The sequence below is a fragment of the Sinocyclocheilus rhinocerous genome, unplaced genomic scaffold (genome assembly GCF_001515625.1).
Source record: "Sinocyclocheilus rhinocerous isolate Xijiao unplaced genomic scaffold, SAMN03320098_v1.1 scaffold933, whole genome shotgun sequence".
Taxonomy (NCBI): Eukaryota; Metazoa; Chordata; class Actinopteri; order Cypriniformes; family Cyprinidae; genus Sinocyclocheilus; species Sinocyclocheilus rhinocerous.
This window is the reverse complement of record NW_015654506.1, coordinates 328028-353146: the sequence shown is the minus strand read 5'-3', so window position 1 is coordinate 353146 and position 25119 is coordinate 328028. Positions and strand designations below refer to the sequence as shown.

Below are 25119 nucleotides of genomic sequence, written 5' to 3'. Positions count from 1 at the left end.
ACATTTGTTAAGATTTATTTACACAGTTCAAAGAAAGAATCAGCTCATAAAAATGCTATGATTTCTGAAGTGATTCAGAATTTTGAGTGTTTTAAGTATAACGAGTACATTAAGTCGTATTTTCATCACCCGCTTCAATTTGTCCCTACATATACTTTGCAGATCACTGTAGCTCAAAGACAGGTGCGGTGACTAATAATATACAACCCACAGTGTAAGCAGCATGTGTACAAAGGGCAAGCAGACAGTCGCTCAGTCAAACTGTTAATATGTTTTCTGATAATGACAACAGTAGCTTGAATGTCAGTTTTTCTATCACACTGTTTCCATTCTCAATGTTTCCATTTTTGGTGCCCACTGCAGAGGCACCTTACAGGCAATCACAAACACCACGGCATTAGGAGTGCATGCTAGGAGACCGGATTTACGGAATGTAACCAGGATCAGAGCTGGAAAAGTGCCAACTGAAAAAAAGACTTTTCAGGACACAAGTGGACAGACATACATACAGTGATAGGGTCCAAGAGGCATGAACACGGACAAGATGTTACACGGGGTCAGAAACAGTTCATAAGAAGACTGCCTGTGGGGGAGAAGATAAAAGAGAGCTTGGTTATGTTGTTTCAGCTTTTGTTGAGTGTCCAGAGAGGATCCAAACTACTGAGCGGATCGTCGCCCTCTGGTGGTCCTTGCAGGCCTTTACCTTCTTGCGGCTGAAGGAAGCTTTGCTTGTTAATCCGCTGCTTGCCTCGATGGGCACTGTCCAGAGTGAAGGCTTCAGGTGTGAGAGAAGCAAGCAGATCTAAAGATGAGGAGGGGGGCGGAGAAGGAGCATGAGGCGCTGCTTCAGTGGATGGGTGGTGATTTGAGACGGGAGATGCAGGAGTAGACCCAGTGAACCCATTCCCTTCGCCGCTAGGAGGCGAAGGTGACTGTGTCTTGCCTGGAGAAGAGGTGCAAGAGAGGGGGGGACTGAGGGAATCAGGCATAGCTTCATAAAGCAAGTCCTGAGAAGGCTGAAGTGACATATCTGTAGAATCTGGTTCCGCTGTGCTTGCCGCTTCAGAAACAGAGGGCATCTGGTCTTGGCCGGGCTCTTGTTCATGGTCAACACTGGGTGGTCGAATGCTAAGTTTGGCCACGGTGGCCTGTATGGAACTAATAGGCATGTCTCCTCCCAGAACAATGTCCTGAGACTCCTGTCGCGAGTATGACTAGAAAGTCACAAAATATAACAATCACACTGCTGTTTGGTTTATAAAAAGACAAGCGAGTAAGAAATAAGTTGTTACCTTTAATGCAATGTTATTTGGGGTCCTGGTGCAAGGGGATGTAATAATGCCATGACGTTGCAGAACCTGCTCTGTATGTTTAAGGACAGCCTCATAGCAAAATTTGAGATGAAGCTGTGGAGGTTTTTTGACAAAAGTACCATTAAATTCTATCAACTTAACACTGTGCAAAATCTCAAACCTCATTGGGAGAGTACCATTACCTTTTCTTGCAGCATGTTCTTCCTTTGCTGCCTCATCTTCCTCACCAGCTGGATCAGGTCAGGTATACCATTGCCAGCCTCAATTTCTTGCAGCGCTGCATAAAGCAGACAGAAGGCGCCAGTACGGCCAACACCAGAGCTATGAGAAACAGAAACAAAACCGTAAATGTACTTGTTATTTTCTGCTTTTGCTTAGCCTCGTCTGTGTTCAATATCATTTGTAATGTCCTTTATGTGTTAAAGTATGGTACCTGCAGTGCACTACGACTGGAGTGTGTAGTGGGCGCTGAAGCAGGTAATGTCCATGGACTTCTTGAATGAAACGGATGAGGTTGCTTTTACTCTCTGGAAGGCCCCTTTTTGTGAGAAAATACAAACAAAAGTTATTAGTGTTTTAAGCAATTTTAATAGATTGACTGTTTAAGAATGAGTCCTCACAGTTCAGGCCATGAAGTAAACTGAATGTGTACGATGGTGCGTCTCAAACTTTGGTCCCGATACTGCAGTCCTATCATGCGCTCTATATGGGTAGGAGTACTCTTCTGAGTGGTCAGGGTAAGGGTGATTGGCCCCTGAGCAAGTTGTTGGCCTCTCTCTGATGGAAAGTACCGCAACACCTTTTGCTAAGAATAAATTGAAAATCATTGTAAATCATATAAAATAATTTTAAAAGCCAATGGGATTCTAGAACTTTTCAGAAAAACTCATGCCAAAGGAGATTTACCTTCTCCAGTTCTTGCTCAGACACTAGCATGACGATTACAGAAACTTTCTGCTCATAAACCATGAGCCAGAAGTCAGCTGCAGTGCCAGTGAGGGGAGCCTGTGTTGCAATGAGCCGGGGGCAATATGGAGACAGGTCCTCAATGAAACTGGCATTGATGTAATCATCTTTACCGGAGCACAAGACAACACGATTGCAGTCGTAAGGCATCACATACTGATGGCGGTTCTTCATGGTATAGCAACGAGCAATAGCGATTGAGAGCTGGCGAGTATCCTTCTCCTGCTGCTCTTGCAGTTCTTTCCATTGAGCGTCAAGTTTTGACAGACCTCCTTCCCCTGTCGGGCGCTCTAAGGATTGGACTGTTGATCTAAACCGTTCTAGCTGTGCACTGAGTTTTGAGACCCTCTCTGGTGCTTGGTAAGGGTCACCTTGGATAAGTCTCACAGCCTCTGCTTTTTTTCTGTGATGTTCCTCCTGAGGGTCAGCTTTTGTGGGTAGTAAGACATTGGCGGTGTCCTTGGTGCCTCCATGCTGGCTCTCTGGGCTTGAGGAAAGCAAGTCGTCAGTACTAGAGTTCTGTCGCTGAAACAAAGTGGAGTCAGATGGAGTCACGGGACCAGTGGGTGTTGGAGCCTGAACTGAGGACTGCGACAATGTTGCTCCTCCAACTGGGGTAAGAGCAGGAGAAGGTCGTTGGGTGACCATACCAAGGGAGGGAGGACCAGGAGAAGGTGATGGGGCAGGAGAAGGTAGCACATGAGGCTGTGGTGCCCCTGGTGCTCCTGAGGATGGAGTTATCATGCTTTGAGGCCCTGGGGAAGCAGCAGCTACAGGATGCTGCATTGTTCCAGGAGCAATGTTCCCACCTTGTGGAACAGCATACGATATTGGGCCTCCCGGGGGCAGCTGTTGCGAGGCTAAAGGCTGTGAAGTGGGTGGCTGGGACTGAGGCTGCAGAGGCGCCACAGACTGGTTGGAAACCATAGGAACACCTCCTGGAAAACTCAAAGGTGCAGAGCTAGGAGGAATGGTTGGCTGAGGTTTGTAGATAATGTGAGGGAGTGCTGGAGGACAGGACTGGGGAAGGATTTGAGGATGAGGGTGGTTTTGATGCTGTGAAGGAGCGCTGGGTTGCATTTGTATCTGTGATATGAGAGGGCCATGGGGTACCTGAGGTTGAACAGGAACAGTAGCCCTCAGAGGGACTGCTGGGTACGCTGGCTGTTGGTTGAGTTGATGAGTAGGGATTATCTGTGATTGGGGGCAATGAGATAGTGGTTGTGAGACTGAGGGCATTTGTGGATGAGAGGAAGGAGACATGTGAGTGGATGGTGCAAGCATTTGTGGCTGCTGGGGAGGAGGCATCTGTTTTGAGGCAGGAGGTATCTGCATATGAGGTGCAGGGCCTAAATGATGAGAGGATGGTGGTATCTGGGGGTGAGGAGCATGGGGTAATTGATTGACGGGAGGTGTTTGTGGCTGTGAAGCAGGGGGAATATGTTGATTGACATGCGATAAGTGTGGCATTGACACAGAGGGCACTGGCTGTGAGGAAGGGGGAATTTGTTGATTAACGTGGGCTAAGTGTGGCAATGACATAGAGGGCACTGGCTGGGAGGATGGAGGCATTTGCTGATTAACATGAGCCAAGTGTGGCATTGACACAGGAGGCACTGGTTGGGAGGATGGTGGCATCTGTGGAGGTATGCCTGGATGGGGCATCTGGCCCGGGGTGACAGTGTTAACTTGTGGAGTTTGGGACTTCGGAACATATGAGACAGGGGGGTAACCCTGATAAGGCTGCACATGGGTAGCTGGAGCTCTAAACTGTCCTTGGATTTGAGGTTGATGAAAGTTTGGTGGTCCTGGTTGTCTTACTTGGGCTATGTACTGTGGGAACTGAGGCTGAGTATGCTGTGGAGGCTGTGGCCCAGGCAAAGGTCTTGGCATTTGCTGTTGAGTTAGTACAGGTGGGTAAAACGGCTGTGGTTGACTTTGACCACCCTGTTGAGCAAACACCTGCTGAGGTTGAGGTTGAGGCTGTGGATGAGGGGCTGGCATTGCCTGTGAAGGTTGGCTCATGGGAGCACCAGGTTGTTGCATGTACTGGACATGGGGTGTCATCTGAGGTGGAGCTGCATACACTGATGACATCGGTTGGTGTTGGCCAGGACGAGGCATAACTGCCTGGGCAGATGCAGGACTGTAGCTAGGAATAGGTGTCTGTACACTATCCACTGTAGTGGTGGAAGGTCGGACTGGAGTGACTGGTGGGCCGGGTTGGTTCTGTGAAGATGGAGGGCAGTACCCAGGCACAGATGGTGGTGGAAGAACCTGTGGGTTGGGCAGCTGTGGGAACTGTTGCTGTGCCAGAGGAGGCCGGGGAAGACTGTGACTGAAACTCTGAGAAAGGGGAGGTGTTTGAAAACGGGAGATCTGAGCAAGAACTTCAGGAGGTGGTAAATTTGGAGGAAATCTGGGTTGTGTGTAGAGTAAACCCGAGTTAGCTCCAGGCCAGCGCAGAATAGAGCTAGCAGCGGCTCTGGAAAGCACAGAAGGATGACCATATGGTGGAATGGTAAGTTCAGGAGGCAGGCTGCGTAGCTCTTCTGGAAGATCTCCACCAAGAGCTAGGATAGCAGCACTCAGCTCTGCCAGTTCAGGGTCATCTAAGTTGGCAGGATCCACACTTTGGCCTTTTTTCGGGGGTGGCTTTGGGGCAGTGGGTCTTTGGGGCACCTTTTTTTTGAGTTCTCTGTGAAACATTAAGCAGTCAAATTAGAAGAAATAAAAGTAATTGGATGCAACACATTAAACTTTCTATTATATACTATACTACAATTATCTTTTAGAAAGAAAGACACTATGTCTGACCAAGAGGTTTGAGTTTCTGTGCAAAGAATTATACAACAGGGTAAAAAGATTGGTGATTAAACTTGTAGTTACTTTTCCATTATGGCTTGTCTCTCTTCCTTTCGAGCCTTGCAGACAGTCTTGGCTTTCTCCAACAGGCGAGAGGCCTTTGTTTCCAGATCTTCATAAAATTCTTTGCCCTCCTGAGATTTCTTCATTAGATCTTCATAGGCCTCATAGGAGGCCACAAGCATCTGTACAGTGCTGTTCCATCTAAAAAGTAAGTATACTGATGATGCTACGCTTGCTAAAGTTTATGCATATTTGTCACGTAAATGTTATTCCTTTGAGTCATACTTATGTTCAGTTTCTGCCAGGCCCTTGTGCACAGTGGCATACTGCACATTAGCTTCTGTCAGTGCCTTCAGGATATTCTCTTGAGCTGTCAGGTTCTGATCAAGGTATAATTTCACCTGCTCATACTTCTTAAGCTGTTCCTTAAACAGTTTCTATGGGTGAAAAGTAAGCAAAGATAAAACTATAATGCAGTGACAGATTTCTAATACAATCCCTTTAAAAAATTTGTGGCAGTGTCATGTAAAGCCCATACCTTCATTTCAGCACGCTCAGTTGTAACCAGAGAAGTAGTGATGTCATCCTGCTGAATGAGGTCTCTAAGTTGCTTTTCCAGGGAGCTTCGTTGGTCCCGCATTTCTTGCACTTTACCCAAAATTCTTTTCATAGTCTGGAGACCTGCCATCTCATCTGAAAATGTCAAAAATTGTAATTCACATTAACATAAGATCTTTTATGTGAATTATGTAATAAAACACCCACCCTCGCTAAGTTGAGGTCTTGGCAATGCCTCTCTAAGGGTGTCTAGTGGTCCACCAAGGAGTCTCAGATTGCTGATGTGCAGATTCATGGCCCGATGAAGTTCTGTGTTGGTGAAGCTAGCTTTCTCGTGTGCTTCCAAATACTTTTCCAGGTCTCTCCGCAGCTCGGCCAGAGCTGAGGGCCGTTCTGGTACAGCCTGCTTCCCAGCAGCCTCTTCTAAACGTCTCTCCTCTGCCTCATCCTCATCCAATACATCTCGAATCTCCCGCAGAGAGGCTTCTACATCGGTGAACACACCTGAGAGGACTGGGGAGGGAGGAAGAGAAATTGGATACAAAAATTTTAACTTTTCTAATGTTTAACTGTACGTTTTTAAAGAGCAATTAAATAGATTGAATTGAGAAGCACAACTCGATTTAAAAAGTACACCTGAAGTATTTAGCTTTATAACTGGTAACATGAAAATACCATGAAAAAGGACTTTGAAGTGATGCCACTAACCCTGCATTGACTGAATTAGGTTTTTTACAGTATCAGGTCTCACACTCAACGCAGCACATTTTTCCATCAGCACAGACGGAAGGGTATTATACATCTCCATATTGTCTACTGACTCTGGGTCCAGACCGAGAGAGTCCATGAAATGTCTGTGGGAATATGACAACTGAGACATTTAGATGCATACTATGTGTTTGCATGAAATTTCTTTAAGCTGTTCATACTCACTCTAATGTCTCATTCCTGCTATCTATTTTTGCCATGACAATCCTTAGCAGCTTGGCCTTCTCTTCACTGTAAATTTGACAGAAAAAAATAAGAGTTTTTAGTAGTAAAACACTTGACACTTTGTCCCATATTGGATTGCCCTTCAAGTATAACACATGGGGAACTGACAATTATCAGAATGAGGAAGTGTTGAATGGTGTGTGTATATATATAGATATAGATATATATAGATAAAGATACTAATTAGTCAAACCTGTAAAGAGAGGAGGCCTCGTGGGCAGACATGGGCACCAGCTTTGCAAAAATGTCTGGGCCAGTGACACTGGGGTCTGTTGGGTTTACAGGCAAGGCTTTCACCAGTGGGGCTCCTGTGATGAGGCAGGAAAGCATTAACTTCTAGAACAGTTTCAAACTTTCAACTCTTACTTTTTTTTTTTTAAGCTAATAGAAACATGCACTTATTCTAGTCATGCCATATAATGAATGAATGTCATCCCCATGCAGTTACACAGCACTACAACATAATGTTGGCCAAAATACCTTTCACTGAGGTCAGTGTCTCCAGAGTTGGCACAGATTCATGGTAAATGAAGTCATTGTCTTTTTTGGCAGAGTTAAATCTAAAATGAGAAGTGACAAATGAGTTTCCTGAAACTTTGTATACAAAATGAATTATGCCTTTTTGGTAAGTTATGTATAACCATCATATCTGCTCACTTTCCCCCAATGATATCCATGGTAAATCTAAGGGCTTCCTGTACACTGTCTGGCTGACCCTTAGCCATCTTAATTGCCTCACTGAGTTTGTCTAGTGAGCTCTGAAGGTAAGCAACCTGTTGAAAAATAAAGTATTAGATTAGATTAAAAAGGTTTACAAAACAGCTGGTTCCTTTCTGGGTTCATTTCAAACTTATTTTAAAATCATCCTCTTCCTCTCAATGGTTTAGTTGATGGAAATAAAATACAAGAAACGTTAGCCACACTGTTCTTCCTAAAAAAATTATAATAATTTTAAAAAAAACCTTGATCTTTTTAAAGGACAAGAGGCTAAGATGAGGTTGAAACTAGTTCTCCATGCCAAAGAGCACAGATGGCCACTAGCTGAAATTGAAGACAGAAAAACAGGCATGTTGTACCCTCTCTCCATACTTCTGCTGCTCTTCTGCCTGTTTTCCCATGTGCAACTGTTGAGAGAACAAGGATTTGTATGACTCGCTTAGAAACATTAGAAAAATAAAAATCACATTTGACCAGCCTGCTCTGTAGTTAATCCAACCTCAGTTTGAATAGAAGACTCACATGAGCAATTGCAGCAAAGTAATAAATCTTCATTTGCACTAATTTCTTCCAGTCTTTCTGTATCTTTCCTAACATTGAAGCGGTTTCTGAGTTCTCCAGAGCTCTGCATGCCTCTTTATAATAGTCCACGACCTGCAGACAAAAATATTTCATATCCAAACTTATCTTACAGTCATACTGCCAGCAAATGGGATATATATAGCCATGAGCATTCTCAAATTTAGCAACGAACCATAATCTTAAGATGAAATGTACTTGTAAATGGTAGAAAAATAAGCAAGTACCTGGGCACTTATCCGAGCAACGAGAAAGCTCTTCCTTTTGTCCAACATAGATTTTTCCAACAGGCACTCTTGGGCCTGACCCTGAAAACAGGAATTGGTACTTTAGCCCTAATCTTCAGCATGGCAAAAAAAAAAAAAAAGATGTAAACAAGCACCCTTATGACAGCAGATGAGTTAAACTAACAAGAGATCATACCAGCATGAGGTTGATGTTGAGATTAAGTATCTGGTGACTCATGTCCACACTGAAGTTGTGACTGAAGTGATCTCTCAGGTAGGTGAACGCTCCAGCCGAGCACTGGAAGTGTGTGCAAGATACTTTCATTCCCTAATAGTTGTGTGAAACGTGAGAGTTAGGATGTAAGAAAAAAATTAAAAGGTAAAAATAACATTTACATATTGCTTAAACTCCGATATTTAGAATCTTATGAAATCTCACTTTTCCCTCTTAGTCACTGCGTCACGTGGCACACCCACAGACTTCTCACAGTCTGTTCGCTGACTGACCAATGCATATTGCTCACAGAACTCACAAAGCATTTTCTCAATCTGGTGTCATGTAAAACGGTGGCGAAATAGCACTGTACCACTACAAAATTCTGTTCTGTTAAATTTGTTATAATTTTACTATTGATAATGTCTTTAAACGTCTTGGCATGAAATGGAAATTGACACTTTTTTTCTATTGCTTCGCTTCGATCTTATTGTGAATGATTCATCCATGCATATGCTTCATTTGTTATTTGTGAAGAAGTGCTAAAATGGAAATAATTATTTCTCAGTCTGATAATACGAGTAGCTGAATCAGCAATTCCGACATGATGTGCACACTAAATTAGATCACATTATATTTAAATTGGTGTATGTATGCTGTGTCTTCTCTAATTCAGCTCACCTCTTCGGACACCCTGTTGTCCATGGCTCCCAACATTGAATGGAGCGCTCCTACAACATGGCAAACATGACTTGAATCAGGAAACAAGCCAGGTTTTGAACAATACCCTCCTCTGAACAACACAGTAGTTATTTTAATCACAGACAATGCAGGCATTGACTAGAGGAATAATACATATCAGTCTAGTACTAACTCACCCAAATTATAAAGGATGCATGCCTGCTCATAGCAGATGTCCTCATGGGTCACTGTCTTCCCAGAAAATATCTCTGTCCTATATATTAAACAAGTAAAGTGTAAGCGGAAGACTAAAAGTCAACAACAGGCAATATACGAGAGGGAAATATGACGGCTGGGTTGCTGCCCTCACCAGGAGATCGGGACAGCAGCTTCCTGCCCCAATCCCAAAGGCACGACTTGAATCAGGAAACAAGCCAGGTTTTGAACAATACCCTCCTCTGAACAACACAGTAGTTATTTTAATCACAGACAATGCAGGCATTGACTAGAGGAATAATACATATCAGTCTAGTACTAACTCACCCAAATTATAAAGGATGCATGCCTGCTCATAGCAGATGTCCTCATGGGTCACTGTCTTCCCAGAAAATATCTCTGTCCTATATATTAAACAAGTAAAGTGTAAGCGGAAGACTAAAAGTCAACAACAGGCAATATACGAGAGGGAAATATGACGGCTGGGTTGCTGCCCTCACCAGGAGATCGGGACAGCAGCTTCCTGCCCCAATCCCAAAGGCACACGACTCTGAAGATAGTGCAGTTGCCCGAAGTACTTCCTTAAGGTACTGCAGCCCTCAAAGTCTCGTGTGACGTTAACAGCACTCTAGAAAGGCAAGACAATGCAGAGAATGTACAAAATGCATAACCATAGACTTCCTGTCTACCGCTTGCATGGTGATAGAAATGTTAAGTGTGATTTTCAGGGAAGACACATATAATGAATAAAAGTATACCTTGAACGTGCTGTAAGACTTACCTGTCTCAATTGCTCCAGTTTCTTCAACTGCTCATTATAATTGTCAGGATCTTCACCGTAGTTCTTCAGTATGAACTGAGAAAAGGGAAAAAGCAAATAAGGATTTATACACAAAAGAAACAAAGCAGGGGAGTGTTCTGAGCTTTTTGGCCACTAACAGGACAATACAAATTTTCAATAGAATACAAATATTAACAATGAAAAACAAATTTTATAAAACAAAATATTAAAGAAAGATTAATTATTTTGCGTTCTTCAAATTTCCGAAATAAAAGTTCAGAATTTCTTAATATCTGGTATATTTGGTTATTTATTTTCCACTAACAAGACCATTCAATACAAACAAAACTAAATTAATACAAACTAAATTTTAAAAAAGAAAGAAAAAAGTCAGACAGACAGAAACAAACAAACAAAGCTCAACCTTTGACATTAGAGACACTGGAAAAATTTTTTTTTAAAGATTTATGATGGAACCTACAACCTACAAAGTTCCTCTTGAACTCCTGATTCACTAAATTATAATAGTTCTGTCAATTTGTTTGCATGCAACACTGTCAATAATTACCATGTATAAACATAAACAACTACATTTAACAATCTGAACCTGCTATTCTCCCTTTGGCCTAGTTTGTTAGGAATGTATCCGATAACTACTATGACGAAAGCTGATAAAAAAAAATTCCTGACTACTGTGAGGAAGTGAAGGATGAGGAAGCATGATTTTAAGTTTAACACATTACTATAAACATTTAATTCACTACCACACGGTATGTATCCTCAGGAAGGGACACTGCAGTACATTGCAGATGAAACAATAATCATTCCATTTACTCACCCTCATGCCTTTCAAAACCCATATGACTTCGTCAGTGTAACTTAAAATGAGTCATTTGTAACGGAATGTCTGTTCTTTTCGATACATCTGAGTGAATGGTGACCACAATTGTCACGTGGTAGTAAGATTATACTGAGGAATTGTTTTGATGTCTCTATACGATTCTCACACAACGCTATAATATGGCCAAAGGGGATTTGGAATATAGCACAAGAGTAAATCATTCTTATTATGCTTTTTTTGTTGTTGTTGTCATTTTAGAGTTTGACATCACCAGTCCCCATCCCCATCTTCATTACATGTAAAAAATAAATAAATAAATAAAAATTCCGCAAAAGAAATCAAGACAAGCGGATTTTAAACGACACCTTGGTAGGTAAATAATGACAGACATTTTTGGTTAATGGCAGATATATTTTTGGTTGAACTGTTCCTTTAAGAAAACACAGAATAGCTCACACAATAGCTGAAAAACAAGGCCCTGGGCTAAAACTTGAGTTTTGGGGTAGATCACCTATAAAATCATGCTGTTATTTTATTTTCAGTTTGTATAGGAGCAGTGACAGTAGTGTGTGGCTCGATCAGGCCTGTCTGGTTCCTCACCTGTTTGATAGTCGGGCTGAACTGAAACTCCCCTGCCTCCTTCAGATCCAGCCAGATCATCGGCATTCGCGGCACGGCTTCCATCGCAGCCGCAGATGTCGCTCAGCCGCCTAAAGTAGAATAGTATTATAGCGATCACTCAGTTGGAAAGATACCTGCGGAATTATTATTTTCAATTTTACAGCTCTGAACGACTGTGTCATGTCCCCATTTAGACCCATACAGGAAGCGATTGCAGCTTCCGGAAGTGACGTCATGAGATGTGAACTCTAAGAAATGTAGTTTTTTGATGCATTTTTGATGCTTTATGAAGAATTATTTAAATATATGATTTAACCTTAATATTTTGTTTTTTCTTTGTCTGTGTACGTAAATCCACATGTTTAGTCTATGTTTTTTTTTAATTGTTTTGTTTTTTTACTGTAAATGTCTTATCTCTTATTAGAGATACGACCATGTTTTTTTCTCGGATCATATATGTATTATAAAAAAAGTAAGTACTGTGCAATGCTGCATATTGATGTCTGTTATTCCATCAAAAAAATGTACTGGTATACCTATTGCATGTGTAAAAAAATGTATTAAAGATTAATTACAAAATATCTAGCCAACAAATAGCATAGAATAAAAAGTTATAATGTGTTTCTGATAGCGTTGGAACATGTTTTACATCTGTGAAACTTCCCCTTTTTTTGGGTCCTTATGTGAGACCGTCAGTACTAAAGGTAATATGAAGGAAATGGAAATCAGCATTCATTTGAGCAACCTCTTTTATTCATTTTCTCTCCTTATATTTTGTCTGACACTCTACAGTGATAAAATCATAACTGTAAGCTAAATAACTGAAATTATTCTGCAAACTGTATGTAGCCAGAATAAATTGCTATTTTAATTGCTAGTAATTTTAGTCCTTATGTGAGTCCATCAGTGCTAATGGTATTAAGAAGGAAATGGAAATCAGCATTTGTCTGAGCAACTTCTTCATTTTCTCTTCTTGTGTTTTGTCTCACGCTCCACACAAAACATCTTCTGTAAGCTAAATAACTGAAACAGTGAATTGAAATGCTGCAAATTATTCTGCTTCTCCTGCCTGGTAAGAAAATATTTTCTTATGTATTTTGTGCATTTTGTTTGTTGTCCAGTTTCCCTCTAATTCATTTCTAGCTGATTTTAATCAACTGAAAATATACAATGGAGACCAAATTCTGAGGCCACTAATAAAACTGTTGCTATTTTGTGTTCTTTTTGTTTTCTAATGAAAAGTTGAAAAGAAAAGATTGAAAATATTTTATTAATACCTGGTGTATATGGAGTATGCATCTGCTTATTTTATTAGTGACATAAATATCACAGAATCTTGAATATCATATCTCTTATCAATTTATGCCATAACTTTTCTTTATTGTACTTTTTTTTTTAAATTATGCATTTAATGCTTTTTTATGTGAGCTCAGACTTTTGGATCCCATTGTATAATGTAAATAAGTTCTTAAAAACTGTCACAATAGATGTTCTAGATAATATCTAAAACGGATATTGTGTCAAAAGATATTTTAATTATCCATTTCAACTATCTACAGTAACAAATATTATAATTAAAGCATTCTGTGCTCCTCAGCTGTTGTCAGTGATCAGTGGAGTGTGCGTTATCCTCCTTCGATCTGTGCTGCGAGGGGATCCAATGTCACTATTAACTGCACATTTACGTATCCACCTGAAAATGACATAAAGCAAGTGCTATGGTGTTCAATGAGATTAAACAAAGGCAAATGTCATTATCAGCCATATGTTTATGATAGTGAAGCAAACAATAGTCAATCATTTCAATACATTGGAGACAAAACCTCAGATTGTTCACTTTTGATCAGTAATATTAATCAAGCACATTCTGCAGAGTATAGATTCAGATTTATAACCAATAAGGAAATTGTACGTTGGACAGGTGATCCTGGAGTGAATATTTCAGTACACGGTAAATATAATTGTTTACTCTGAAAAATTACTCCTTGATGCTTTTGTTGTTGTTGTTGTTTTGTTTACTAAAAGGAATCTCTCAGTTTCATTATGTTTCATTGTTTTTTTTTGTTGATAGATTTAAGAGTGTCCATGTGCAGGTCAAGAGAAAATGGAAGCACAATACCTGGAGACTCGTTGATTTTATCATGCACACTCAACTGTTCTGGTAAGTTAGCTGAGGTTCAGTGGTTTAAGAATGGTGATCCGATTCAACAGTCAGAGCCCGTCCTCACTTTCAGCAGAATAACTGCTAAAGACTCTGGGAATTACTCTTGTTCTTTGAGAAACTTTAAAACAACTTTGTCTGAAGAATTTACCATTTACATTGAAGGTTGGTTGAACCAATAAACATTTGAAAAACAGTTCCATATCTACACAATCATATACATATTTGGAAAATGAGAGATGTATTGTGCATAATTCAAAATAAATTATATCTTTTTGTTGTCCTCAGTAGATGTCGCCGGGTCCCCAATGGTTTTGATTATTGTGGTGTCTTTATTCTCACTTGTTTTCATCACTACAGCTGTGATGCTTATAAGGTAGGACATTTAGATTTGTTTGTATTTGCACACACCAATAAATTACAAATCTCTCAGTCAGGCTAAATGAAACATGAACTGACATTGCACTAGTCAAATATAGCACTTTATACAATAGAGATTGTTTCAAATCAGATTCCCATGTATTAAACAGGAAAGTAACAGAATCAATTATGCAAACTTCACCAAAAATGAGACAAATCCAAATTTTGTTGCAAAGCAGCTCTAACAAGACAATAGTGTCATTATTCAGCTACATTTTGGTTCAATTATGTTCAGCAATTATGAAAAAAGTTCAATTCAGCAGCAAGTAGCTCAGCTGAAGACAGTGTTTCTGCTATAGTTTAATGTTTAATGTTGATTCAGTTCAGTTCAATAACTGCAGATGTTACAAAATTTGTCAATTTTGAACAAATTTGATTCAGCTATGAAGTCATTATTCAGCTATTCGGTTGAAGTTTTTTCTCATCTGACAATGTCAGTGCAGTCAAATTGATAATTATGGCAAGCCGTTTTAGCTTAAAATATTCCCAGTGTTACTCGTCATAATTGCATTTTTACTAATAACAATTCAATTAGAGAGCTCTACGATTAAATTCTTACTAGTAATAATGCCAATTAGAGAGCTCTATAATTCAGATCTTACTAGTAAGAATGCAATTGCAGAGCTCTCTAATTAAATTAAAGAGCTCTCTAATTGTAATTGTAACTAGTAAAAAATAATTTAGAGAGCTGTCTAATTGGCATTCTTACTTGTAGGAATTTAATTGTAGAGCTGTAATTGAATTGTTACTAGTAAAAATGCAATTACGACGAATAACACTGGGAATATTTCTAAGCTAAAACGGCCTGCCATATAGATAATATTACTCATTATTAAGTGTCTTTTAAAGGCAGGGTATGTGATTTTTCAAAAACACTTTAGAAAACTGATTCGGGCCGAATCGCAAAACAAACTTGTAGCCAATCATCAATAAGGTTTCACAGAACTAATCGTTGCCTGGGTTGCGTACGTATGTGTGGGGCGGAGCTATCAAAATAGGGGCAAGACCCTTTTGGGGTAGGGGCGTGTTTGTTTTGGTGATTTCAAATATCAACACTGGCTACCAGAAATCACTTACTCTGCCTTTAAATCCCAACTAAGCAAGCAATGTTGGTGAGGGTCAGTGGTTTAGACTTACAACACAAAGTTGCCAAACTGTATGTAGCCAGAATAAATTGCTATCTAAACTGCTTCCGATCAGTTCATACACCTGTTTGTTTATGTTTGTTTATTTGATAAGACATAATGAAATAATATTTTTTTAATATTTGCTCAGAATCAAACCCCTTTCATGACATCATTAGTATTTCTGCCACATTTACTCTTAAAAGGAAAGCAAGGAAAAGTCAAGGAAAACCAACGGAGAAGAGAAAAGAAGCAGAGGGGTCTCTTTACTGCACTATTCAAACAACGGTAAATATATTTGCAAAACCTTAACATGTAAAAAACTAAAATTATTTATTATTGTTATTAGGGAGAAAATATGAGATGTATAACAGTAAGAATCACAACAAGTGTTTTCATGTTTAGCACTGTTCTAAGTTAGAATTGTATAAGGATATACATAGATACCCTGTTGTAAGCACCAGCGCTGCTGTTTTGGATGCTGGTGTTTCCACCAGGCTTCTTAACCAACTACTTAACCAACTGCTTAGTTGAACCGGCAAACTCAGAAAAAACACACTGTTATTCGGAGCTAAACGGTACAAAAGATACAGTTCCACATAAAGTCATGTTCTTTGCCATCTGTTTGCTGTTAGGCCGACGCAGTCTACTCAACCATCAAAAACCCTCAAGAAGCCAAGGATGGACTGCAGCAAGTGTAATATGCTTCAAGTGTAAGCCTTCAAGACACACGACACTGGTCGCATTTTTCTTCATACTTTATTTCAGGGGTGCCCAATCCTGTTCCTGGAGATATACCTTCCTGCAGAGTTCAGTGCAAACCCTGCTCCAACACATCTGTCTGAAATCAATCAAGTGTTCCTGAAGATCTTAATCAGCTCATGTGTGTTTGATAGGGTTGGAGCTGAACTTTGCCGAAAGGTAGATCTCCAGGAACAAGATTGGGCACCCCTGCTTTATTTAACCTGACCAGTAGTTATGGAGATGATGCAACATGATTCATTATATTTAATTATGTCAGTCTTGGCATCATATTAATAGCGGATATGAGTTTGTAAGTATTTTACTGTAATGATCTTCTTTATTTCTAGGTCTGCAAACACAAAGCAGCAGAATGATTTAACCATACAGTGCAGTGATGAACAATTAATCTCATACTTTCAGCAGTGAAGATAAAAATTGTGTGTGTGTGTGAGTGTGTAAGTCTGGTTTTGCCTACATTGTTTTGACCAAAATTCCCCATCAAAAATAGTAAAACCTGAAATCTTAGATTGTGAAATATTAGGTTGAGGGTGTAGGTTGGGGAATAAAATAGCTTTAGCTCAATACAATAAACATATGAACAACAGAAGTTATTGAAAATGAAAGAAAGCAAACATGTCTGTGTGTTTTTAGATCTAAAATGGTCAAATGTGGAACTGTCTCTGGCTAGTTCTCAAATACAACAAATATAAATGTGCTTCTACCTGTTTAGATAGAGCTGTAAAGGTTAGTGTTAAGAGTTGGGAGTAGACGGTTAAGCTAAAAAAATGCTTCTCAGATAAGTATTGCTTGATAAAAAGAAATGTAAAAACATAAGAATTGTAAATAACAAGAAAAGTACTGAAAAAACTTTAAAATTACATTAATAAATTCATTAAATTAAGAAACATTCTAGGAAAAAATGTAAATATAACAATGAATAGTCATTGTAGCTACAATGTAAATATGAAGGCTACTCAATATAAGTAATAAGGCTTCTCTAGTTATGAATATGTTTTGTATGGATTTTAACATTTATGTACATGGCATTTGACACTGTAGCACATGCAGTTGTGTGGTGTTCTTTTATGCTTTGCTTTCAATACCTTTTTAATTGTTTTAAAGGACTTTAATTAATCTGCAACTTTGCATTGTTATAAACCAAATATGCATAATAAATGTGTTTGTGATTATTATTATTATTATTATCTTTATAAGCCTACATGATCCTATAATTTGATCTCACCAACTGATTGATCCTACTGATATCCAAAAAGGCTAGAAAATAAACTTGATTTAGTTGACAGTCCATACTGCACATTAGCACCATTTAAAAGAGAAAAAAACCTTATGTCTTTCTTATTTATTTTATGCCATAATTTTTCTCTCTTTTTTTGAATCCTCACACTTTCTTTTTATTTCCAATTTGATGCGCTGGCAACCAAAAGAAACAAAGGAAGGAAGTGTTCTCTTTGGCTAATAACAAGACCATTCAATGCAATATAAATAAAATAAAATAAAGTAATTCATAAAAAGCTCAACTCATTTGACAGTAAAGAAACGCTGGAAAAAATGAATCAGGCTTTATGATGGAGCTACAAGAAAATCTGCAGAAGCAGTTTCTCTAGGTGACCAAATAAACAAATAGGTTAGGATATTTCATATTTGACTAGTTAAATGAATTCACACTATCACAGGAATCTAAAAGGTAAATGTTAATCATGTTCATCTTTTCAAAAAGCTTTTCTGCACTCTTTTGCTCAAATAAAGTATAGCCCAATTGCTCATTTACTCAGCATATAGTGTCTTCCAAAACCCATATGACTTTCTTCAGAGGAACATATAAAAATAAGTAATTTGTAGTAGTATATGTCTGAACAGTATATACCTGTTCATTAATACAATTGAGTGAATGGTGACCAAAGTTGTCAAGTAAGATTTTTAATGAATTAAAGGTCTCTGTATATTTCTCACATAAAGCTATAATATGGCGTATTCCATAGCAAGATGCACTGAAGCTATATTGCATTGTATCTAGAGGTGTAAAAATAGTACAAAGAAATTATACCTGATTGAAAGGATACTTTGTCAAAAATGTAAATTGTTATAGCTTTGGAATATATACATCTGTAAATGTGAAGATAATGTTAAAAAACTTTGTAGACTTATAGTTTTCATTCTTACTTGCTCTTTTAGTCCTTATGTGAGTCCATCAGTGCTAATGGTATTAACCCTTGTGCGCTCCTCATTTGGGAGTCACACTCATGGTCTGAAATTTAACTTTTTTTTTCTTCAGTAAAAATAGAGACTAGGCCTTTACATCATTTTTTAAAGGCAGACTAGCACCTCCTGGTGAGAGCAAAGAAAGAAAAACATGTAATTTCTTTTCTGCATCGTGGGGGATTTGTAGATTGTACACACAAAACCATTCATTTCCTATGGTCGGTCATTTTTGACTGAAGACCATGAGTGTGACTATTTTTTTTTATGAGCACTTAGCTTTTTCGATCATGCCCTCAATTTTTGTGTGTGTTCACATACCAAGTGCAATAAAAGTCACCAAGTTTTGTACCATTCTGATGAAGCTACGATTTTTACATATTCAAAATGTACAATTCTTCGGTCAAAAGTGACCGAAGACCGCACAAGTGTTAAGAAGGAAACGGAAATCAGCATTTGTCTGAGCAACTTCTTCATTTTCTCTTCTTGTGTTTTGTCTCACGCTCCACACAAAACATCTTCTGTAAGCTAAATAACTGAAACAGTGAATTGAAATGCTGCAAATTATTCTGCTTCTCCTGCCTGGTAAGAAAATATTTTCTTATGGATTTTGTGCATTTTTTTTGTTGTTGTCCAGTTTCCCTCTAATTCATTTCTAGCTGATTTTAATCAACTGAAAATATACAATGAAGACCAAATTCTGAGGCCACTAATAAAACTGTTGCTATTTTGTGTTCTTTTTGTTTTCTAATGAAAAGTTGAAAAGAAAAGATTGAAAAGATTTTATTAATACCTGGTGTATATGGAGTATGCATCTGCTTATTTTATTAGTGACATAAATATTACAGAACCTTGAATATCATATCTCTTATCAATTTATGCCATAACTTTTCTTTATTGTACTTTTAAAAAAAAATGCATTTAATGCTTTTTTATGTGAGCTCAGACTTTTGGATCCCATTGTGTAATGTAAATAAGTTCTTAAAAACTGTCACAATAGATGTTCTAGATAATATCTAAAACGGATATTGTGTCAAAAGATATTTTAATTATCCATTTCAACTATCTACAGTAACAAATATTATAATTAAAGCATTCTGTGCTCCTCAGCTGTTGTCAGTGATCAGTGGAGTGTGCGTTATCCTCCTTCGATCTGTGCTGCGAGGGGATCCAATGTCACTATTAACTGCACATTTACGTATCCACCTGAAAATGACATAAAGCAAGTGCTATGGTGTTCAATGAGATCAAACAAAGGCAAATGTCATTATCAGCCATATGTTTATGATAGTGAAGCAAACAATAGTCAATCATTTCAAGACAAAACCTCAAATTGTTCACTTTTGATCAGTAATATTAATCAAGCACATTCTGCAGAGTATAGATTCAGATTTATAACCAATAAGGAAGATGGACGTTGGACAGGTGATCCTGGAGTGAATATTTCAGTACACGGTAAATAGAAATGTTTACTCTGAAAAATTACTCCTTGATGCTTTTGTTGTTGTTGTTTTTACTAAAAGGAATCTCTCAGTTTTATTATGGATTTTTTTGATAGATTTAGGAGTGTCCATGTGCAGGTCAAGAGAAAATGGAAGCACAATACCTGGAGACTCGTTGATTTTATCATGCACGCTCAACTGTTCTGGTAATTTAGCTGAGGTTCAGTGGTTTAAGAATGGTGATCCGATTCAACAGTCAGAGCCCGTCCTCACTTTCAGCAGAATAACTGCTAAAGACTCTGGGAATTACTCTTGTTCTTTGAGAAACTTTAAAACAACTGTGTCTGAAGAATTTACCGTTTACATTGAAGGTTGGTTGAACTGATAAATATTTGAATATTTTCATATCTAAACAATCATATTCATATTTGGAAAATGCAAGATTTATTTCGCATACTTACAGTATGTAAAAAAAAATTTTTGTCCTCAATAGATGTCGCCGGGTCCCCAACAGTTCTAATTATTGTGGTGTCTTTATTCTCACTTGTTTTCATCACTGCATCTGTGATGCTTATAAGAAGGTAGGATATTTTGATTTGTTTGTACTTGCACACACCAATATATTATAAATCTCTCAGCTACTCTATACAGTCAGTCTAAATGAAAGAAGAAGAAAAAATTTAGAAAGTAAAAACAAAAACAAAAAAAAAGCAAATTTTGTGTAGCTGCCAGGGGAGTTTTGTAATGTTGATGAGGCCAGTGGTTAATGCTTAGAACACAAAGTTGCCAAACTGCATGTAGCCAAAATAAATTGTATTGTTATACTTTAGAGTTACATTACAGAATCAAACCCCTTTCCTGAAATCATCAAATATTTTTGATGTATAAGCTAAATTGTGCTATTTATAATGCATTTCTGTCACATTTATTCTTAGAAGGAAAGCAAAAACTCAAAGAAAACCAATGGAAGAAAGAGAAGAAGCCCAGGATTCTCTTTACAGCACCCCTCAAAAAACTGTAAATATATTTGTAAAACCTAAACATATAAAAACAAACAAAACATGTATAAGCTGTACCCTATTGAAAGGACCACAAGGCTTCTTAACCAGCAAGTCTTGTTTGGTCAACCAGGCTTACACAAACCTACCGGAAGCCAAGGATGTTCAGCAGGAAGATGAAGTAGAATATTCATCTGTCAACATTAAACCCAAAGAAATGCTTCAAATGTGAGCATTCAATACACATATAACTGTGGTCAAAAATTTCTACATACATACTGTAATTGTTTTATTTAATCTGACCAGTAGTTATGGAGATGATGCAGCACAATTCATCATATTTGAAATCATATTTGTCTATCTTGACATAATATGAGTTTGTGAGTGTTTCACTGTTATGATCATCTTTATTTCTATAGGTCTGCAAACACAGAGCAGCAGGATGATTCAACCATCTACAGCACAGTGATGAACGGTTAATCTTATACATTCAGCAGTGAAGATACAGATTTGTACTGTAACATGTTTGTGTGTGTGTGTGTGTGTGTGTGTGTGTGTGTGTGTGTTTTATCTTTAAAAATGTCAGATGAACTGTCTCTGGCTAGTTCTCTTTCTTATGTGCTTCATTTGAACAGTCTTAAAACATTTAATGGCAGCTGCGTTGGGAGTAGACAGAAAACTTCTCGGATAAGCATTGCTTGATAGCTACAAAGAACAGTAAAAAAACAGTAGTGAGTAAAAAAAAACACGTTAAAACGTTAAAATTATGTTAATAAATTCATTAAATTAAGAGACATTATTTCTGCTTTCTGTTGTTTTGCTTTTTAAAACTTTTTTTTTTTAAATTTGTAAATAATGTTTTGAATGTGCAACTATAGTTATAGAACAAATAAGCATAATAAAGTTTTGGTGACATTTTTATTTGTTTCATTATTATTTGATCTTTTTAAGCCTACGTGATCCCATAATTTGATTTCATAACTGATCAAGTTTCAACCAAAATTTCAAAATAAACGGGCTAAAAATATTTTTGAAGGAGAATTCAGTTTGGTTCTGGATTCCTAATATGATTTTCAAGAGATGTGGAAATTTACAGTTTTTGCTTTCTTGTGATTTTAAGTCCACAAGGCTCCCAGTGAAGCTTTCAAACTTCCATAAGCAAGCTTTAGACTCATGGAAGCTAATCTTTCAACATAATTTCCCCCCTCATATTATTTGGAATAATCAGTATGTTTTATCAGCTCGTAAATCTGTTTTCTTCCCTGATTGGTTCTCCAAGGGCATTGTGTTTATCTCAGATTTAATAAGCAACAGTGGAGATTTTTATGCTTATGTTGATTTTATTAATAAATATGGGATAAATGCTTCAAAACGGGACTATACTATTCTTACAAATTCCATTCCTCCTAAGTTGTTCTTTTTAATGAAGTCTTTTAAAATATATTGTAATTTTAATTTAATTATCCCTCGATTATTTATTCAAGGGGTTAATATTATGGATACAAGGGTACAAACAAATACACAGTATGTATTTGTTTGTACAAATACATTTTTGAGAAACTTTGTTACTGCTAATAATGCTTCATCTTTTAAAGCTTATGGAAAGTGGTTGACACTTTATCCAAATGTTCATTTTCAGAAAGCATGGACAGTCCCAAACAAATTTTAATTTAATAATAAAATAAGTTCATTTTAAAATTATTCATCATTATTACCCCTGCAACAAATATTTAAGTAAATTTATACAAAATCTTTCTCCACTCTGTTCTTTTTGCCAAGAAGAGGAAGAATCTCTTTCACATTTATTCGATTTCTGTCCTTAAACTAAACAATTCTGGCTTCATATTTCAGCATCTTTACTTCTTGTATTCTTTCGTCTATGTAACATTTCAGCAGTTAAGGTTCTCTTTCATTCTGTGGTTTCTGACAATAGGGAGCTAGAGGATGCCCTGGACTTTATTTGTATGATGGGAAAATTCCACATTCACAAAGCAAGATGCCTTAACTTTAAACCTAATTGTAAAATATTCACTTCTGATTTACTTTTGCTTTACTCATCACTTCAGAGAATCTCCTCTAATAAAAAAAAGCCTTAAAAACATCCAATCTTATAAAAAAATTAATAAATAAGTAATAAATTTTATGATTGTAAAATAACTGTATATTTATTTACCTTTTATTTGTTATTGTATCCCCCATATGTTTATGTTCTTGTTCTAATGTTTATGTTTCTTTCTGATATTGTTAATAATAATAAAAAAAACTGATCAAGTTTCACTGATATTCTAAAACCTGACTCGCGCGTTAGTTGACATCGCACATTAGCGCCATCTAAAGGAGAAGAATTCCACTGCACTGCTCCCATGACAACGACTTAACAAACGGAAGTTGAGCGCATGTGTCCGAACGAACTTCCGACGCACAGGTGAGGTTAAAAAAATCTATCATCAACTTTAATAATTCTATATAAAACAAAGTGAGCACGTGTGGCGAATTTGGTTAGGTAATCTCATTTTTATTCATCGCAATCTGAACTGTTTTTATGTATTTTTGTTTTGATATTTCGTTCATGACAATAAATATGATAAATTATTTTTGTAAGTCATTCTCAAAATAATTATTTGTGTTGCATATACTTAGTTTTCAAAACAGGACCTTAAAATATCAAAAACACAAAATAAACAACTAAAAGAAATTGAAATAACGTCACAAGAGGGCATTTGTTGACATTTTCTTGACCTTTATGTCTTTGTAGTTGACTGCTCTGCATTCATGACTGAAAAATGGACAGATTTCGTGAGCGTCCAGGCCAAACTCACTGTCATCCTGCCACACAAACTCCTGTCCAGAGCAGTCTGATAGCTAACAGATACATCATCCAGCAGAGACTCGGGAAGGGAAGCTTCGGCACTGTTTACCTTGTTAAAGACACAAAGGCAGGAGCAGCAGAGAGACTGTAAGTCCTTTAATATTTCTCACCACCAATGTTCTTTACAGCAGTGATTCCCATACAGTCTGCTTCCAGAGGTCCCACTTTGACAATAAAATTTAATCCTCTAATACTTGGGTTTTTGTGGAGAGAGTTCCACTCTACGTATTGGTCACCATGCATTTAGGCTTATTATAGTAGTCAAGGCAGGGTAATTTATGGGTAAGCATTAAGCAACGAATATGCTATAACATACTGTCATAAATTAGAATCTCTCATAATTGAAGTGGAAAATATCACAGATTGTATCAGTTTCTGAGGTGTTTGAAGAACTGAGGAAAAACTGCATGTATTTAGGCAACCTTCCAATAACCACTTACACAACGCCCACCATAAGCACACTGTCACACACACCCACACGTGCACATGGCCTAATTATGTGTCTATACTGTATGTGTCTGTTGCTCTAATTTTTAGAAGTAAGCTTATAGGAAGTCTTATGATTATGCGTAAAATGTCTAATTAAAAAGTCATTGTGAAAGTTGCATCATTATTTTATTTTAAATAGTCTTGGATTTACAGATATTATTAGAGGGTTTTATTTACTAGTTGCTTTGTATTTTTTCTATGTAGGATTTAATGAGTTGTAATGATGATTCCAGATGCATCCTCTGCAGGAGAGAAAATATTGTCCTGCACATTTTGGTTTTGTTTGGCAATATTTAAAGAATTTATTTATTTTTTGGTCTTAAATTCACTTCTCTGTCTAGCCACCTGGGAGCAGCATTGGTCTTTGTAACTAACCATTCAGTATTATTTTCCTTCGAGATAGTTGAGGAACCCTTCATGTTACTATCAACATATCTGTTATTCCTTATGATCGCAAATGGTGTAAGATCAAACTCTCTATTATTCTTTCATTAGAGAGCAACATTTACAATTCATATCATTTTAATACTCTCATGGTTTCATTGGCTTGTAATGTAAATACGTAAATATTTATTTTTCTGTATAGGTGCACATTATATTTTTTTCTTCAGATAGAATAAATGGCCTGTCACTGGAATATTAGCTAAATTGCATAAAGTCTTATGCGATTTAATAGATTCTTATAGTTTTTTTTTTTTTTTTTTTACATTTGAAGTCCTGAGGGGAGGTTTCACTGGTTATCATCTGGATGTGTTGTGAAATATGTAAAGTTGATTTATTGCTTTTGTAGAGGACTGCAGTCTTAAACAGGCAGGTTTGCTGTCGAAACAGAGATAGGAAAAGGAAAAAGGAAATCATGAGTCTTTTTTTTTTTCAGGAGGCATTAGGTGCTTTGGTGATCATGGCAATATTACATCATACCCAGATTCAGTTCACAGCGAAGCTCCCACAATAAATTAAAACCAACGGCTCTTACTTTATGAGGATATTGCTCTCAGAACAGAACAAATATTTGGCTGTGTCTGTTATATACGTGGATTTATTACGTGCCTCTTGATTCTGGTCAAAGGTGAAAATAAG

At 37.5% G+C, this 25119-nt stretch overlaps 4 protein-coding genes across 7 annotated transcripts in view; 3 read left to right on the top strand and 1 right to left on the bottom strand.

Annotated features, from left to right (window-relative positions):
* Window positions 1-11: 11 nt before the first annotated feature.
* ptpn23a (protein tyrosine phosphatase, non-receptor type 23, a) lies at window positions 12-11793 on the bottom strand. 4 transcript variants are annotated; one of them, XM_016524097.1, is made up of 24 exons: window positions 11555-11793; window positions 10114-10188; window positions 9833-9960; window positions 9660-9736; window positions 9117-9166; window positions 8418-8549; window positions 8222-8302; window positions 7938-8069; window positions 7775-7822; window positions 7356-7471; window positions 7179-7258; window positions 6892-7006; window positions 6639-6704; window positions 6414-6559; window positions 5913-6218; window positions 5686-5840; window positions 5433-5584; window positions 5169-5348; window positions 2220-4977; window positions 1934-2118; window positions 1747-1851; window positions 1496-1634; window positions 1293-1406; window positions 12-1214 (listed from the first exon to the last, which is right to left on the bottom strand). In XM_016524097.1, the coding sequence occupies exons 1-24, from the start codon at window positions 11636-11638 to the stop codon at window positions 624-626; spliced, it is 6015 nt and encodes a 2004-aa protein (XP_016379583.1). In that variant the 5' UTR covers window positions 11639-11793; the 3' UTR covers window positions 12-623. The 4 variants fall into 4 exon arrangements, with proteins under 4 accessions (XP_016379583.1, XP_016379579.1, XP_016379580.1 ...); XM_016524093.1 differs by lacking the exons at window positions 9660-9736; window positions 9833-9960; window positions 10114-10188; window positions 11555-11793 and having other exon boundaries at window positions 12-583; window positions 704-1214; window positions 9117-9307; XM_016524094.1 differs by lacking the exons at window positions 9660-9736; window positions 9833-9960; window positions 10114-10188; window positions 11555-11793 and having other exon boundaries at window positions 12-583; window positions 9117-9307.
* An 823-nt stretch (window positions 11794-12616) lies between these two features.
* LOC107717355 (uncharacterized) lies at window positions 12617-15997 on the top strand. Its single transcript, XM_016524061.1, has 5 exons — window positions 12617-12647; window positions 13173-13526; window positions 13647-13901; window positions 14028-14112; window positions 15916-15997. Exons 1-5 carry the CDS (start codon window positions 12617-12619, stop codon window positions 15995-15997), a joined length of 807 nt encoding a protein of 268 aa, XP_016379547.1.
* A 2798-nt stretch (window positions 15998-18795) lies between these two features.
* Window positions 18796-21161, top strand: LOC107717353 (uncharacterized). The gene is made up of 7 exons (XM_016524060.1): window positions 18796-18826; window positions 19352-19696; window positions 19800-20054; window positions 20177-20264; window positions 20619-20700; window positions 20815-20909; window positions 21101-21161. Exons 1-7 carry the CDS (start codon window positions 18796-18798, stop codon window positions 21159-21161), a joined length of 957 nt encoding a protein of 318 aa, XP_016379546.1.
* A 1888-nt stretch (window positions 21162-23049) lies between these two features.
* Window positions 23050-25119, top strand: part of LOC107717352 (serine/threonine-protein kinase Nek11) — a 61218-nt gene continuing 59148 nt past the window's right edge. The window contains 2 exon segments of the mRNA XM_074560100.1: window positions 23050-23106; window positions 23437-23637. Coding sequence (XP_074416201.1) covers window positions 23465-23637 — 173 coding nt within the window. The 5' untranslated portion in view covers window positions 23050-23106; window positions 23437-23464.